General features: G+C 37.5%; 1 protein-coding gene across 1 annotated transcript in view; it reads left to right on the top strand.

Annotated features, from left to right (window-relative positions):
* The window catches only part of cables1 (Cdk5 and Abl enzyme substrate 1), a 32,193-nt gene extending 19,673 nt beyond the window's left edge, over positions 1-12,520 (top strand). Inside the window, exons 5-10 of the mRNA XM_052134664.1 lie at positions 3,434-3,539; positions 3,864-4,017; positions 4,603-4,706; positions 9,124-9,230; positions 9,856-10,063; positions 10,410-12,520. Coding sequence (XP_051990624.1) covers positions 3,434-3,539; positions 3,864-4,017; positions 4,603-4,706; positions 9,124-9,230; positions 9,856-10,063; positions 10,410-10,550 — 820 coding nt within the window. The 3' untranslated portion in view covers positions 10,551-12,520. The remainder of the gene's footprint in view (positions 1-3,433; positions 3,540-3,863; positions 4,018-4,602; positions 4,707-9,123; positions 9,231-9,855; positions 10,064-10,409) is intronic.
* The last annotated feature ends 4,825 nt before the right edge of the window (positions 12,521-17,345 follow it).

Genomic DNA, 17,345 nt, shown 5'->3' with positions numbered 1-17,345 from the left:
TATGCTATTTTGGAGCAACACAATAATATTGAAAAAACGACCCATGTCATCTTGTTCTCTCGCTTTATCTCTCGCTTTATTATAACATTAAAACTACCCATTCTTCTACTGTTTTGCACTTACATCTCTATACTTTCTGGGAACCTTTGCACAATATACACATTTACGTTGCAGAACTTTTGATAAAAACAGAATTTTTATCATTTTCGGGACACGCTGTTTGTCTTGCACATCCACAAGTCTCTAACTGACAAGTTTCTAAAAACTTTAGGGCTAGACTGTTTAGATGCTGCTGACTGCAGTAGGTCTACTATTTCGCTGGTGTTCGCGTTTGTAGCACTCTTGGGTGATACTTCTCTCGTTAAGCTTTAATGATTATTACATTCTACCATACACAGAGTGCTAATGACATATTAAATGTCCTGTCCCGTGCATGAGGGAGTGAGTGAGCGAGAAAGAGAGAGATTGATCCGATCCAAATCAGGTTTTTGAAAATCACACCAAAAAGAATGAAACATTTTGATGCCATAGTGAATACATGCAGTACTACTGTGTTTAAAAAAATGATGTAGTATTTAATTTAAATGTTGTATTTAAAATACGGCATGATTTAAATGAGATCCCTCAAAAAAGTTGCTAATTAGCTTTTCAGGTGGTCTCATTTTGCATTCAGGGGCTTTGAGACCCCCCTAATTCGCATCGTGGGATTATGTCAGCAAACTGAACTGATAATTAGCTGTGGGACTGCCAAGACTGCATCTTGTACCAGTACACCGTGGATGGAGAAGTTGTATGGACTCCTCCTGAAAAGTTTGTTTTGTCTATAAATATTGATTTAAAAACTCCTGTGAGCACCTGTTGCTTTTAGTTTTTCCTTATTACTTTTCCATTCACTGAACTTCATTTGGGCTCACAAGCACAATACTTATAACTGATGTCTCTAAACTCTTGGGATCTAGGATTTGTGAAGCATCACTAAACATATCAAATTCTCTGTGACGGTGCTGAGGGTGATTTCTGCATCCTTTTTCATCAGCTACTAATACGATTCTTAAGTCCTTCTATTAAACTAAGTCTATAGATAAGTTGATTCATTAGTTTGTTATACTGTAGTATTTTTAAATGTATCTGGTATAGAAGCTGCCTATTTAAGTGTCCATAACATCTGGTTAGTTGGAACTTGTCTGTCTTTTATGAGCTGTTTTTTTTTCTTCTATATCCTCTCTAATAATCCTTTTATGCATTGACTAAATGTCAACATTATTTACTGATGCTCTAGTCCAGATAATGCTGTTTGTACATCTGCTTCCTATCGTAACCATGCCAGATAATCTTCAAATCTTCTAGTGTCCTGCAAACAAAGTCACAATCTTAGTAGTATTTATTTAGATAAAGTTTGAGCAACTAAAATGCATCCGATTTTATGAAACAGTGATACCTTCAAAGTAACAAATAACATACTTGTCACAGTATGGCTTCTGGATGGTACTTACATTTTAACAGACCATAGATGTTAAAGTAGCACTCCTAAATTCAAGGCACACATGAAACATAGGCCTATCACAAAGGTTTGAAATGTAACACGGAAGTGACGTAATTTGTCTTAAATGCAGAAGAAAATAGAAAAATATGACCTGCATTTACATCTTCACTGAGGTGCTTCATGTGCTTTGTGATATATACAGGTCCTTCTCAAAAAATTAGCATATTGTGATAAAGGTCATTATTTTCCATAATGTAATGATAAAAATTAAATTTTCATATATTTTAGATTCATTGCACACCAACTGAAATATTTCAGGTCTTTTATTGTTTTAATACTGATGATTTTGGCATACAGCTCATGAAAACCCAAAATTCCTATCTCAAAAAATTAGCATATTTCATCCGACCAATAAAAGAAGTGTTTTTAATACAAAAAAAAAAAAATCAACCTTCAAATTATGTTCAGTTATGCACTCAATACTTGGTCGGGAATCCTTTTGCAGAAATGACTGCTTCAATGCGGCGTGACATGGAGGCAATCAGCCTGTGGCACTGCTGAGGTGTTATGGAGGCCCAGGATGCTTCGATAGCGGCCTTAAGCTCATCCAGAGTGTTGGGTCTTATGCCTCTCAACTTTCTCTTCACAATATCCCACAGATTCTCTATGGGGTTCAGGTCAGGAGAGTTGGCAGGCCAATTGAGCACAGTAATACCATGGTCAGTAAACCATTTACCAGTGGTTTTGGCACTGTGAGCAGGTGCCAGGTCGTGCTGAAAATGAAATCTTCATCTCCATAAAGCTTTTCAGCAGATGGAAGCATGAAGTGCTCCAAAATCTCCTGATAGCTAACTGCATTGACCCTGCCCTTGATAAAACACAGTGGACCAACACCAGCAGCTGACATGGCACCCCAGACCATCACTGACTGTGGGTACTTGACACTGGACTTCAGGCATTTTGGCATTTCCTTCTCCCCAGTCTTCCTCCAGGCTCTGGCACCTTGATTTCTAATGACATGCAAAATTTGCTTTCATCCTAAAAAGTACTTTGGACCACTGAGCAACAGTCCAGTGCTGCTTCTCTGTAGCCACTGGTTCAAAAGTGGCTTGACCTGGTGAATGCGGCACCTGTAGCCCATTTCCTGCACACGCCTGTGCACGGTGGCTCTGGATGTTTCTACTCCAGACTCAGTCCACTGCTTCCGCAGGTCCCCAAGGTCTGGAATCGGTCCTTCTCCACGATCTTCCTCAGGGTCCGGTCACCTCTTCTCGTTGTGCAACGTTTTTTGCCACACTTTTTCCTTCCCACAGACTTCCCACTGAGGTGCCTTGATACAGCACTCTGGGAACAGCCTATTTATTCAGAAATTTCTTTCTGTGTCTTACCCTCTTGCTTGAGGGTGTCAATGATGACCTTCTGGACAGCAGTCAGGTCGGCAGTCTTACCCATGATTGCGGTTTTGAGTAATGAAACAGGCTGGGAGTTTTTAAAAGCCTCAGGAATCTTTTGCAGGTGTTTAGAGTTAATTAGTTGATTCAGATGATTAGGTTAATAGCTCGCTTAGAGACCCTTTTCATGATATGCTAATTTTTTGAGATAGGAATTTTGGGTTTTCATGAGCTGTATGCCAAAATCATCAGTATTAAAACAATAAAAGACCTGAAATATTTCAGTTGGTGTGCAATGAATCTAAAATATATGAAAGTTTAATTTTTATCATTACATTATGGAAAATAATGAACTTTATCACAATATGCTAATTTTTTGAGAAGGACCTGTATATTTTATACATAAGGGTTAAACACATTATATGTATATAATATTGCATTATATAAATGTTTATATTATATAACAATGATAATATACCATATTTGGCATCAGAAATCTTTACATTGCACTTAACATTTTTTTTTTATGTCAAGTAACTTTGTTCTCTTGCCCTAGCAGGGATGTGAAGGCAGAGAGCGGACGCCAGCGACACCCCTCGGGTGGCATGAGTGCCAAGGAGATGGTGATCGGCCTGGAGGGTGTTGAGTTGGGTGCAGATGGCAAGGTGAATGAATGAACATAGATACTTTGGATAGTCTGTCTGGATAATCTGTAATCATTTACTCACTTTCATGTAGTTCCAAACCAGAACACTCAATATTCACTTTCATTGTATGGAGAAAAGATTGGTGACTGAAGCTGGACATCTCCTTTTGTGTTCCAATGAATAATGTCTTACAGGTTTGGAATGACATGAGGTTAAGTACATTATAACAGAATCTTCATTTTGGGGTGAAATAATGCCTTACATTTGTTCTTCAGTGTTATGTAAGATACATCATTTATGGTGATGAAGATATGACTGTAGTCTCTGTGAATCTCTTCACAGACTGTTTCATACACACAGTTCCTGTATCCAACCAACGTCCTGGGTCGTCGTAACACCATCGACTCCACGTCGTCTTTCTCTCAGTCTCGGAACGCCAGTCACCGCAGCCTCATTCTGGCACGTGCCAACAGTAACCAGAGTAGCCTTGATACAGGTCCGTATGCCAACGACATCTATCAGAGCCCTTTCATTTTCTCTCATTTTCCCTAATATGCCGTGACAAGGCTCCGCTTGTTTGCTTTTAATGAGCATTTTGGTAAGACTTCAGTTTAATAAGGCCACAGTTCTGTGTTTTATTAAATCTGCTTGCTTCAGCAAGGTCATGAACTTCTTGAATGATACAAAATGCTCACACTTTTGTCAAGTGTCTTATGTCCTCTGTGTATATCTTTGTGTTATTATCTATCAAAAACATTGTCAAGTCCTTTTTATTTGTATAGCACTTTTCACAACACACTTAAATTGAAAATCTTGCTTTAACAGACAATGGAACTGTAATATCTATTAAGTCTTAGAGTGATCATTGTGTAACTGTAAATTGCGTATAAAAATAAATAATGAAATAGTTAAATTATAATTGTATTTAGTATCCCAGTGAGCAAGACGAAGACGACTGTGGCAAGGAAAACAAATCTCTAACATTGCTGTTCCAAATATACTTAACTCATGGTATTAATCAATAAACTTGTTTAGGCTATTGCACAATACAGTGTCTGTTTATTTTTTTCTTGGTTATTAGGGAATGAACTGGGAGATTTCAGGGAGTACGACCCAAATCTTCTGGATGACCCGCAGTGGCCATGTGGAAAGCACAAAAGAGTGCTCATATTTCCCTCATATATGGTGAGTTATCACATAGCACAAGACATGACTGAAGAATTTGTGTGCAATTTGTTCCAGTTCTGTACCCAGAGGAACATTTTATTGAACAAATGTTGACATTTGGGCTGGGTAAAATATAGATTTTCTGATGCACCACAATCTTCGTTTGAACGTTCTTGAGATCAATTCTTAAATCCCAAGATCGATCTTTCACTGTGTGTGGCAACCCTATAATGCAAGTAATCGTACACATTCTGTATCTTCGTGCCCAATAAACATCACCACCCTGAATGGGTCTAAGCTGGAATATGTGGAGAAATACAAATACCTAGGGGTCTGGCTAGACCCCTCACTTTCCTTTCAAACCCACATAAACCATCTCCAGTCAAAGATCAAGTCCAGGATCGGGTTTCTATTTCGAAATAAAGCTTCATTTACTCTTCCTGCAAAACAGGCCCTTGTGAAAATGACCATCATCCCAATGCTTGACTTTAGTGATGTTGTCTACAGAACTGCTTCTAATTCTTTACTCAAGAAATTGGACGTTGTTTACCACAGTGCTATTCGCTTTATTACTAAAGCCCCATATAATACCCACCACTGCACTCTTTACTCACTAGTTGGATGGCCTTCGTTACACAATCAGCACCTAAATCACTGGTATCAATTAATTTACAAGTCCATACTAGGCAAAACACCATCTTACCTAAGTACTTTAATAACCATATCAGTGCCTGTATTTAACCTGCGTTCGAGTAAATATATCTCTTTAGACTCTACTAAAGCCCGCACCTCTCTTGGCCGCTCTTCTTTTAAATTTTCTGCTGCAAATGATTGGAACACTTTACAAAAGTCTCTGAAATTAGAATCCACTGTTTCGATCGCTACCTTTAAAGTTTTACTGTCAAATTTATTGACGGACCACTGCACATGTTGATGTTGATGCTCTTTGCGAACAAAGACTTATGTATTTTTGCACAAATTCAACTAAATGGCTGTCACTGCATTTACTTGCACATTATCAATTTACCCATGTTGGACTGTACTATTATCTGACTGCTATTTCTTTTGCACTGCCATTTTACATTTTTTAAACTATCAAGTCTTTTAATTTCTATTCTTATATATTGTCCAGTACCTTTTAACTGAATCTGAATGTTTTCTATATTCATGACTGTGTAATTGTATGTTGGTATGTCATGTGTAATTTTATGTCGCCTTGTACCCTGCACCTTATCTTGGCCAGGTCGCGGTTGCAAATGTGAACCTGTTCTCAACCGATTAACCTGGTTAAATAAAGGTAAAATAAAAAAAATAAAAGTAAATCACTATAATAAAGTAGTGGGAATAGGACCTTCCAAATTGGGGATAAAAAGGGATACATTTTTTTTAATAAAAAATACAGATACAGCGCATGCTCAATATAAATACTTGTAAGTAGTACAAATTATTAGAGGTGTAACAATTCACTCATTTTGTCAATGCATCGATTACTAATCCTGCCAATTCATATGCATCGATATTGAATGATGATTTTTTTTTCAATCAAGAATCGTAAGTGTAATCGATATAAATGGTTAAAATTGAATGAAGTTGATTCATCAAATGAGTATACAATATTTTAGAATACACTACTGGTCAAAAGTTTTGAAACACTCATTCTTATATATATATATATATATATATATATATATAAATTCACATTTTAGAATAATAGTAAAGTCATCAAAACTATGGAATAACATAAATGGAACTATGGGAAATATGTTGTGACTAAACTAAATCCAAAATAAATCAAAACTGTGTTATATTTTAGCATCTTCTCAGTAGTCCCCCTTTGTCTAGAATTTGTAGACATTTGTACTCTTGACATTTTCTCAATCAACTTCTTGAGTTATCACCCTGGGATGCTTTTTAAACAGTATTGAAGGAGTTCCCATCTATATTGGACACTTATTGGCTTCTTTTCTTTATTATTTTGTCCATGTCATTAATTTCAAAAACTTTTATTTTATAAAATTTTAGTTTTACACAATTATATTTTTGTCTACAAAATTAATTTCAAACATTTAAGCATACGCATATAAGATCATGAGAAACATTTCAGGCAAGTGTTTCAAAAGTTTTGACCGGTAGTGTATGTAAATATTACATTGGTTGCATGTGTATTTAAATAAGATCTAAGACATGCGCGGCTTCATTCTTTTGCGCATCTCAGAGCACGCAGCCACACAGCTCTCCCCTCACAGACGCGCGCTCGCGCTGCTTTCTTACATCACCCTTCACGTGATCGCGCCTGCTCTCTGTTCCATCTAGCTGCGTTCACACTGCCAGGGACACGTAGTAACAAGCTGGCGACTTCCGGCAACACGAGCGACGGCGACCGGATGTGGGCCTGTCCAGTGACGCAACAAAGTTGAGAAACGTTTAACTTTATGCAAATGAAGAGCGACTTTCGGGAGCGACAGCCAATACGAGAGAAGAGAAAATCAAATATATGGAGCAAAAATGTAAAAGTTAATTTCTGACACTGGGACACTACTAAAATAAAGTGATTTCATTGTGAGGAAACTTATTAAGCTGTTTTAAAATAGTGCTATTTTACTGGTATCATTGTTTAAGTTTGGGACTTAAAGTTTGTTGTGCAGAAAATATTCCAATTGAATGCATCCATTTGTTTCCTTTTCTCTTTTCTTTGAAACTGAATGTAGTCAGATGATGTTACTTTATTGTTGTAATATTTAGATTAGTTTACTGATTCAGGGTCCACACGGTCATGGAAAACCCAGAAATATTTGGGAATTTTTCAATTGTGATTTCAAAGCTTGGAAAAGTCATGCAAATTATTAAAACCAAATAAAAAAATCAAAGACTTTTTATAGTGTAATATGGAATAGTTTTTAGCTATGTTCAGGTATGAAATATTTTATTGCCACATTGTACTCTTATTGCGTTCCAAGTCACCTGTATGTACAGTACATGTATTTAATGTGTTTTCTGTCAAGTTACTTTTGGTGGAATAAACTTTAGTAGTCTTAAGTAGTTTGCCTTTCTTTTTCTTGCTTAAGACACATTAGGGGAAGTATTTAAAAATACTATAAATGCATTATAAAATGCAGAATTGAATTGTTAATCAAATCAAATTTAATTGTGAATTGCATCGAAAACCATTTGATGCAAAAATAATTTTTTAATCGAATAGAAAACCTGTGAATTGTGAATCTAAGCGATTCACTTTCAGTTTTAACATTCAAAATGTGACAAATGTGATGAAAAACTAGTGATCAAATACATTTAGTAAAAATAATATTTTCTAATTTTGCCTAGAAGGTTCCTTTATAATTAAGAGCATTAGCTGAGAGAGAATTAGTTTTATATGCAAGAAAACTGGACATTGTATCCTAACTGTATCCATATGAATCAATATCGAATCGAGAACAAATCACTGAGTCGAATCAAGTTGAGATCCAAATCGTATCGGAATCGAATTGGGAAATCTGTATCAATACACAGCCCTAGTTGACATACAGCAAGAGTATAAAGCTATAAAACTAATGTTTATAGCTCAGATAATCTGACAGAATTTAATGAGAAATCCAAGCACAGTTTGTTCTTCTGAAACTCTAGAGGCGACACGTGCGAGTTTGTCTTTATCTCAGGAGAAACATCTGAGAAACAGGAGACTCTCCATTAAATCTCATTGCTGTCTTGGAGAAAAATATGAGATGTAAAGGAGAAATGATATTTGTTTTTTCTTTCCCATAGTATAAAAATGACAGGACATGCATCTTTCAGCTCACTCGTTGACTTTTGTTGACTGTTACTGTTTACTGTTACATGCACTTTGACAGTGTGAACTTGAATCTCTAGTTATCAGTTTATTAGTAATGGAGATTAGCAGGAGAAATACTAGCAGGGTCACCTTGATAAATTGTTGTCTCTCCTCCAAACACTAAATATGATTATAGGTACTAGCCACACTGCATCACGTACGCCACATACCTCTTTGTTTCCTTCGTTAAATTATTTGATTATTTTCTGTATCCTCCTTGTCACTTTTCCAAATAACAGCAAGCAGCTGAAAGTGATTTGTAACATTCTTGCTTTACAGGAGACATTCTTTCCATTTCCTAATCAGCTCTGTTTTTGTTTTCATATTGTATAGTAATTGAACTCAACACAAAGAGTGCAGGAGACTATCTTCCATCTTCCTTCTTTGGTTACTTCATGCTTGTGACAGTTGCATTAGTCCTGAAACTGCAAACATTTTCCCCATGTTGAAACCAGACCCCAAATACCCCATGCTTCGACAATGAGCAAGCATTTCAATGATCTAGTGGAAAACACTGGCTATTTCATCCTTACGATGTCTGAATTATCGTATATGACCTTGACGACCAGTCTCAATGAATATCCACCACTGTCTGCTTCTTCATAGACCACAATCATTGAGTATGTCAAGCCCTCTGATCTCAAGAAGGACATGAATGAGACCTTTAAGGAGAAGTTCCCTCACATTCGTCTAACACTGAGCAAGATAAGAAGGTAAGGATGTTTGTATCCTCAAAAGAAGTCTGTCTTCTGCGTGTCTGATGATTATGTTGCTAAATCGATCGACACACTGAACCTTAGACTTGGAACAGGGCATATTCCAACTTTGACCTAATGACCTTATCTTCAGAGATGGTATCTTTTTTTTATAATATTTGTATAATTAAGTAATTCAATCCTGACTTAATCCAGAACACAGGTCTTAATTCTTTTCTCTTTGACCAGGGAAAGTTGGAAGTGAGCCAAATGAATGGCTTAATTATGCAGTAGCAAAAACTATAATGGCATGCACAATTTTAAGAAAGCAGCTTGTTTGTCTGATAAAAAAAACGGTTCTCAGTTTCCAAAGGGGTTGATTTAAAAACAATATTTTAACATTTTCAGAGGAAGACAGTGGTGCTTGCCACCACAATGCGAAGGTGTTCTGGTGGTTGCTAGGGCATATCTTTGGGGTGGTTGCTAGGAGATTGTTTACTGGCCCGACACTGTCCTTTTTTGTTTTTTCTTAGCACAAGCACACTAAAGACGCAAGTTAGCCATTTAAAAGTGTTTAGAGTTTTACATAACACATCATGGTCTGATAAATACTGATGAAAACATTTTGTTTTCTGTGTTCTAGCCTGAAGAGAGAGATCCGTAAGCTAGCTCAGGAGGAGTGTGGCTATGAAGAGTCCACAGTGGCCATGGCTTTTGTTTACTTTGAGAAGCTGGTGCTGCAGGGTAAACTCAATAAACAGAACCGTAAACTCTGCGCCGGTGCCTGCGTCCTCCTTGCAGCCAAGATTGGAGGAGACCTTAAGAAGCATGAAGTCAAGCACCTGATTGATGTGAGTTCACAGTCGTCTTTAACTCATTACTTAAAGATGCTTTGTGAAATTTCTCAGATGTTAATTACTTTGCCTATCACAGCTAAATGTGTAGAGACAACTTAATGTTAGCCATTCGTGTGTTCATTGTGTAAATAATGCTTGATAAATGCTGTTTATCCAACACCTTTTTAACTTGATAGTTTTTCTTTTATCGTATAACTAATTAAACAGCAGTTGTGCCTTGGGATTGAAAATGAACAATGTAACTCAAAACAAGATTTCTTTATTGTGAGTATTTTAGGATGTTGTGTAATGTCTTCTGTGGCTGTTGTATAATCAAAGGCCCTGATCTCTTTCCATCTAGAAACTAGAGGAGAGGTTTAGGGTGAACCGGAGAGAGCTGATTGCCTTCGAGTTCCCCGCTCTGGTGGCCCTCGAGTTCAATCTGCACCTCCCAGAGCACGAGGTCATGCCCCATTATAGACGCCTCCTGCAAAACTCCTAGCGACAGCTCAGACAGAGTCCTCCTTCTCCCTTGATCTTCTCGACCAGAAAGCCCCTATATACATCTCTGATGTCCTCGATCATCTCCAGATGTTGGAATGAAGACACTATTCCTCTGTTATAAAAAAAAGACTTCTCAGCCAAAGTGACAACTCTATACTGAACTCTTTCTAAAGGGAGTGTCTTGTTTCCTAGAATTGATCCTTTGACCTTTGGGTACATTTTAAGTGTTTGTTTTTTCAGTTGAATTTTGCCTACTTGCAGGTTTATGGTAAGTGTTACGGTTCAAGTGTTCAGGAATGATTAAACCTTTAAGTGAGTTTCCAAGTTTCAGGAGGACATTTTTATTCTAAACAAGTTTGGGCTGTTTGATTTGTGTTCTTTTCACAGATGACAGTATTCCTTAATTTCCTCTTTCATAACATGTTGCATCTTCCTTTTTCCTAAATTTTGACATTCTGCCAAATCTGCCTAGTTTCTCTGCACTTGCTCTTTCTTGGTTGAAAGCCTTAAAATTGGGGAGTCAGATGATTCTAAACTCTTAGAAGTATGTGACTGTTCCCCGCTGATCTTCTCCTCATGTACTTCAAGTGCAAATTTCGAGTCTTTGGTATGGTAGACCTGCACAGCCTCTGTAGAACAACATGGTAGATGGTTCTTCATCTCATTTCCTCATTTAAATTCATTTTATCCAGCATTCCTGCTTTTAGCCCTGCTGAATTTCCATGCTGGTTTGGTGCTGGTCTAGCTATTGGATCAGGAAAATCATGCTTCTCTCCTGCATGAAATGCTGGTTAAACAGTATGATCATTCTGGTGAGGCTGGTTGACCAAGGAAGTCTTGCTGGTCTTTTCAGCAGGGAGTTTAACCACCCCACTCAAACATATGTTGTAGACGGTAACAGCAGTATCTCTGGTGGGATTTTATACAGTTCTTAAGGGGTACATTTACGTACTCCTGTGGTTTTTCTACCCTTGTTTGTCGATTTTGACACTGTAGTGGTGTGGCTCGCTGCACTCATGGTTACTGTGTCCGTGCTCTATGTTAGAGTGGATTTTGAGCACATTTGTAGTGCTACACTGTATGATGCGGCATCAGATCATACCGCTGATAATCATTGCTTACTATTTTGCCTACATGGGGCCAGCAGAGTGGTGGGAAAGGCCATCTGCGTGACTCGTATGCTACGGTGTTGACTAATGCATGAACACCATAGCAGTGTTAAGAACTACGTCAAACTTTCTTTTGACTTGTAAACGCTACTTTTAAACATTTGTTTGATTTGATGATCATTTTAAATCAGTTCTGAACAAAATATTTGTTTTTCTTTCACTATTGGTGGTACAGAATTGTGTGTAAGTGGAATATTATCTCACAGCGCACTGTTGTCTGTGTTACTGCATTCATAAGGGGCCATTCACACTGAACATATTTTTGCTTCCGGTTGCTCTCTTTTTTTAATGGTTGTTCTATGTAAACATGTGCTAAATGGACTTCTTTGACAGTTGAACCACATCTCGCTGTTTTTTCAGCATCTTGCACTGGAACGGCTTCGTGACTATCTGCTTTCTGTTCCACTCATTGCGCTACGTCTAGATTTTTTTAATGCAAGAATGTGTTTGGTCTGAAGGACCCCTGACTTAAATTAAGTATGTGTAAAGTGTATTATGTTCACTATGCACTACTAAGTTATGAACAACAGTTAAAGAATAAAATCTGTTCAGAGCTATCCAGTCATGGCAGAAGGAATCGAACGTACATTCAGGACAGTCATGGCAAACTTGCGCATTTAACCTTAATTGTAAGATTAATAATGTCTAGAATGTGAAAAGATTATTGTGAAGAGGATTTGGCCTTGAGAAATGCACTTTAGGATTTTTAGTGAGTATCTTGGATGCCCAAAACCGATGAACGTTTGTACAATGCAGATACATTTGTGTAAATATGCTGCTTTGCTTGTTCAATAAAAAGGCTGCATTTTGACATTTTTGTGAGACTGTATTGATTTCAAATATATATTTTTATGTGCTTGTTTGTGTTTAACTTGAGACAATTATAAGTAATGTTGTATGATTACCCTGTAAAGTGTAAATTGTGGCTATATCCAAAAATTGTGTAAGAATCCAGACCAGCACTGCAACATTAGCTCATCCAATGGCATGAGTTGGGGGTGGGACCACTTGTTTGTCTGATAAATGGCAGAGGGTGGAGTTTTTCAGGAAACCTTTTTGAAAACAATGATTATTTTTGCAATTCTGTTGGTGACACTAGTGGCACAGAAATTAAACTCTTCACCCATAAAGATTAAACGGTACATGGAGTGTAACATACTGTTTTGTCTCAAACATAGTCTGTTTTGTCTCTCTGATCTCCATCTCTCTCTCTGTAATTTCAGCAGTTCAAGTAGGTTTGTTACGTTAAACAGGAAATGCTGTGTAACGCCATTCTACACTTTTTTGAAAAGTATGAGATACAAAATAGATAACTGCCCCTTCACAATGAAACTCTAAGCTTACATCAACATCTTAGATCCTCCAGCCACTCTCTCTCTCCTGCACTCATTAACATACTCAAGACACTGTCCACCCCTGCAGTCATTTACCCTGCTCCATTAGCTCCTCTCCTTCCCTCCAACCCATGATCACATAATGAAAAACATTCTACTTCAGTTCCTTTACTTCTCTTTACTGCCCTCTGTTGATCCAGTATGTCCAGCGATACTTTAATATCCACCTTGAATATCCACTTTCTCAATACCAGTGGCGGGCTGGGCATTAAAGGTCTGGGCCTTCAGTATGATTCATGCCTTTAAGAAAACACTTCGATGAATAAGACACCCTATTTCTTTGGGCATCATGCATTATGTTGCAGCTAACTAATAATATCAATTGACATTTTAAAAACACGTCCACTCACGAAAGCCAGAACTTGAAACGACACGATGTTCCAGCAAGCCTAATTTTAACTGCAGCATGACTGTTTCGTGAAGTGAAGGAGTTCAAGTACCTCGGGGTCTTGTTCTCGAGTGAGGGGACAATGGAGCGGGAGGTTGGCCGGAGAATCAGGGCAGCGGGGGCGGTATTGCACTCGCTCTATCGCACCGTTGTCAAGAAAAGAGAGCAGAGCCAAAAGGCAAAGCTCTCGATCTACCGGTCAATTTTTGTTCCTATCCTCACCTATGGTCATTAAGTCTGGGTCATGACCGAAAGAACTATGTCACGAGTACAAGCGGCCGAAATGGGCTTCCTCTGAAGGGTGGCGGGCTTCTCCCTTAGAGATAGGGTGAGGAGCTCAGTCATCCGTGAGGAGCTCGGAGTAGAGCCGCTGCTCCTTTGCGTCGAAAGGAGTCAGTTGAGGTGGTTTGGGCATCTGGTAAGGATGCCCCCTGGCCGCCTCCCTAGGGAGGTTTTTCAGGCACGTCCAGCTGGAAGGAGGCCTCGGGGAAGACCCAGGATTAGGTGGAGAGATTACATCTCCACACTGGCCTGAGAACACCACGGGGTCCCCCAGTCAGAGCTGGTTAATGTGGCTCAGGATAGGGATGTTTGGGGCCCCCTGCTGGAGCAGCTGCCCCCGCGACCCGACTTCGGATAAGCGGTTGAAGATGGATGGATGGATAGATGACTGTTTCGTGAAATGAACGTCTCCCGAACAGACATTTAAAAATCTTAATTTTTCATATTAATCTAAGAAGGTCTATAATACCTGGAAAAATCTATCTAATAATATTTGCGATTTAAATGTTGCTTGCAATAAATTTTGTTTCCATGCTCCCATTAGCTTAGCAGGGGTTTGACTCATTAGAGATGTCTCCTAGCAACCCAACTGATAAACAATGCTGCAGTGCTAGCATTTGTGCTTCAGGTGTACGATTATCAAAAGAGATTATAATGTTTTATATGCCTGTTAAACAAGCTTTAATATCATGTAATGTGGAACCAAACTCATTAATCGATATTACTTAATAAAGTGAATGTTTATCACTTACTTTATATATCTCCCTGAGTGTCAACATGTTTGTGTGACATCATGCACCTGCATCTCGGTGAAATTGGAGTCGAGAATTTTTAGCCTACAAGTTGTATTTCTGACTTCAAGATGCATTTCATTGCATTTTTCTTAGTAGGAAGTTGTAAAATCGGACTTTCCGAGTTCAACTTGATCCAACACTGAATTCTCAAGCAGCCTAATTTACACTCCTGATGTTAATATAACAATGCAAAAAGCACTTACCAATTTACTTGAAGTGAAAATCACACGGTCATGCAGAACATCTTGTTTTTGTAAATCCATAAAGATCTCTTTCTCAATGGTAATATGAGAGTGATGACAGTCGACTCGTCAGGAAGGTCTCGCGCTCTTCACATTCAAATTACATACATCACTTTTAAGCGTGATTGCGTCACACAAGGCCAGCTTGAAGGCCTGGACTGGGATATATCCTAAAGATCACACCCACAAGAACAAATAAATCAACCTGATTGGCTGATGAATCTGACAATCTGACATTAGTCACTCATTCATTTGCACTGTTGAGGGATTCTGAAGAAATTTTGAAGGCCTGACGTGGTGGAGCTCAGACTCACACGCTGCTTCGGACATGTGATTTGTGAAACAGTTTGTCACACTTTGCTTGTAAGCATCAAGGATTAAATTTTTTCTCTGTTTGTTTGTAGATTAATTAAGAGTGGAAAGTGATTAAAAATACATAGGCAAAAAGGTGATTGAGAATGATATGATGAAATATTATTTAAAATATTTATTTGGCATGTTAGGCTGCAGAGACGGCTTTGCTGGCCCTGAGAATTCGCCACTGCTCAATACACTTAATGCCTAAAAGTCTTTGTCAGATACTCTCTGTGGAAACTAAGCACTGCATAGTGCACAGTGAAAGAAACCCTCAGAAGACTTTAAAGGAATGTTTCAGGTTCAGTACAAGATAAGCTCAATCAACAGCATTTGTGGCATAATATTAATTACCACAAAAATTTATTTAGACTCGTTCCTCCTTTTATTTAAAAAAAAAAAGAAGAAAAAGAACAGATCTGGGTTACAGTGAAGCACTTACAATTGAAGTGAATGTGGGTACATTTTTGAATGTTAAAATACTCAATATTTCAAAAGTATAGCCACCAGAAATAAAGGATATTTATGTAAACATGATTTTAGTGTAAAATCACTAACAAACCTTTTCTGTGTAAAGTTTTATCCAATTATGCAACTTCGTTACCATCTTGTTGTAATGTCAACAAACCCTAAAATTACTGTAATAATTTAAATTTAAACAACTTTATAGGTCAAATAATCCACAAGTTAACAGAAGAATTAATGCAAGTGCTTTTATAAAATGATTAGCTTTACAGTTTTGTCTTAAAACCCTCCAAAAATGGCCCCCATTCACTTCCATTATAAGTGCCTCACTGTAACCTCGATTTTTTTTTTTTTAAAGAAAAGGAGGAACAAGTCGAGTTTGTGATGGATTGAGCTCCCAGTCACTAGCAGAACAGACAACTTGCCAATTACATTCAAACTATGTGGCCAAAAAACATAATCTAAACAAGTATACAAACACAAATGCTTGGCCAACCACTGGTCCAATTGTACATATTTACAATGTGTTGATGTATTACTGTGTAAGTAACACATCTCACTCAATAGGGAAGTATTGACCTTCAAATGTCTGTGCAGTTTAACCTGATGTTATTATTCTGGTATCTAGCTATAAACATGTCGACAGATTAACTAAGGCAATGTCCACATTAAAACGTTTTCTTTTGAATATGTTTTCTTTTTCTATACGTTTTGTCCTTCTGTCCACACTGAGACACTGAGACTCTGTTTTTGACAGTTTGCTCCAAAGTGGATACATTCAAAAACGCTGTCTTCACATTGTAGTGTGGACAGGGAAAACAGGGATATATGAAAATGTTGAAGTATTTGCTGTCATGTGATGCAGTCATGTGATTCATTCAACCCAAAACAATCAAGATGGCAGCCCATGATGTGGTGGCTTTGTTGTGCTTATTATCCACTTTGATAGAATTGCTAAAGATAAATGTTACTTCGTACAACGTTAACATTGCAGGAAGTTTAGTCTGAATTGATGTCCAGTGATGGAACATGAGGACTATTACTTTTTAGATTGTACTTGAAACAGCATTTTTATTTTTGCATGCACAGTAAGGAGATTAATGTGTTTTCATGTGGACGAGCAACTTTTGGAAAATACTTGAAAACGTCACTGTGGAGAGCGTTTTCAAAAACTAATGTAATCCAGATTAATGTAGATGTAGCCTATGAGTTTACATGCCAATAAAAATAAAGTACTATTTCTAAAAAAACGTCTTTGCATTTACAGTACATTGAATGCAGTAACCTGCAGTAACTATTTCATGCCTGATGGTAGTTTTTATTTTTATGACCCACATTTTTCAGACTTTAGAAGTGTGAGGATGTGAATTGATCAAACCTTTACATTTCAAAAAACAAATACAGGGCAGGCCTATTGAAACAAGTTAAAACTGGTTTTGTCCATCTTTCAAAAATAACTTACAGTTGAAGTCAGAAGTTTACATACACCTTAGCCAAATACATAAACTCATTTTTCACAATTCATGACATTTAATCATAGAAAAAAATTCTTAGGTCAGTTAGGATCACTACTTTACTTTAAGAATGTGAAATGTCAGAATAATAATTGATAGAATTATTTATTTCAGCTTTTATTTCTTTCATTACATTCCCAGTGGGTCAGAAGTTTATATACACTTGGTTAATATTTGGTAGCATTGCCTTT

Source organism: Xyrauchen texanus, chromosome 9, assembly GCF_025860055.1.
Source record: "Xyrauchen texanus isolate HMW12.3.18 chromosome 9, RBS_HiC_50CHRs, whole genome shotgun sequence".
NCBI lineage: Eukaryota > Metazoa > Chordata > Actinopteri > Cypriniformes > Catostomidae > Xyrauchen > Xyrauchen texanus.
The sequence above is the reverse complement of the archived record's forward strand: the minus strand, read 5'-3'. Positions and strand labels throughout refer to the sequence as shown.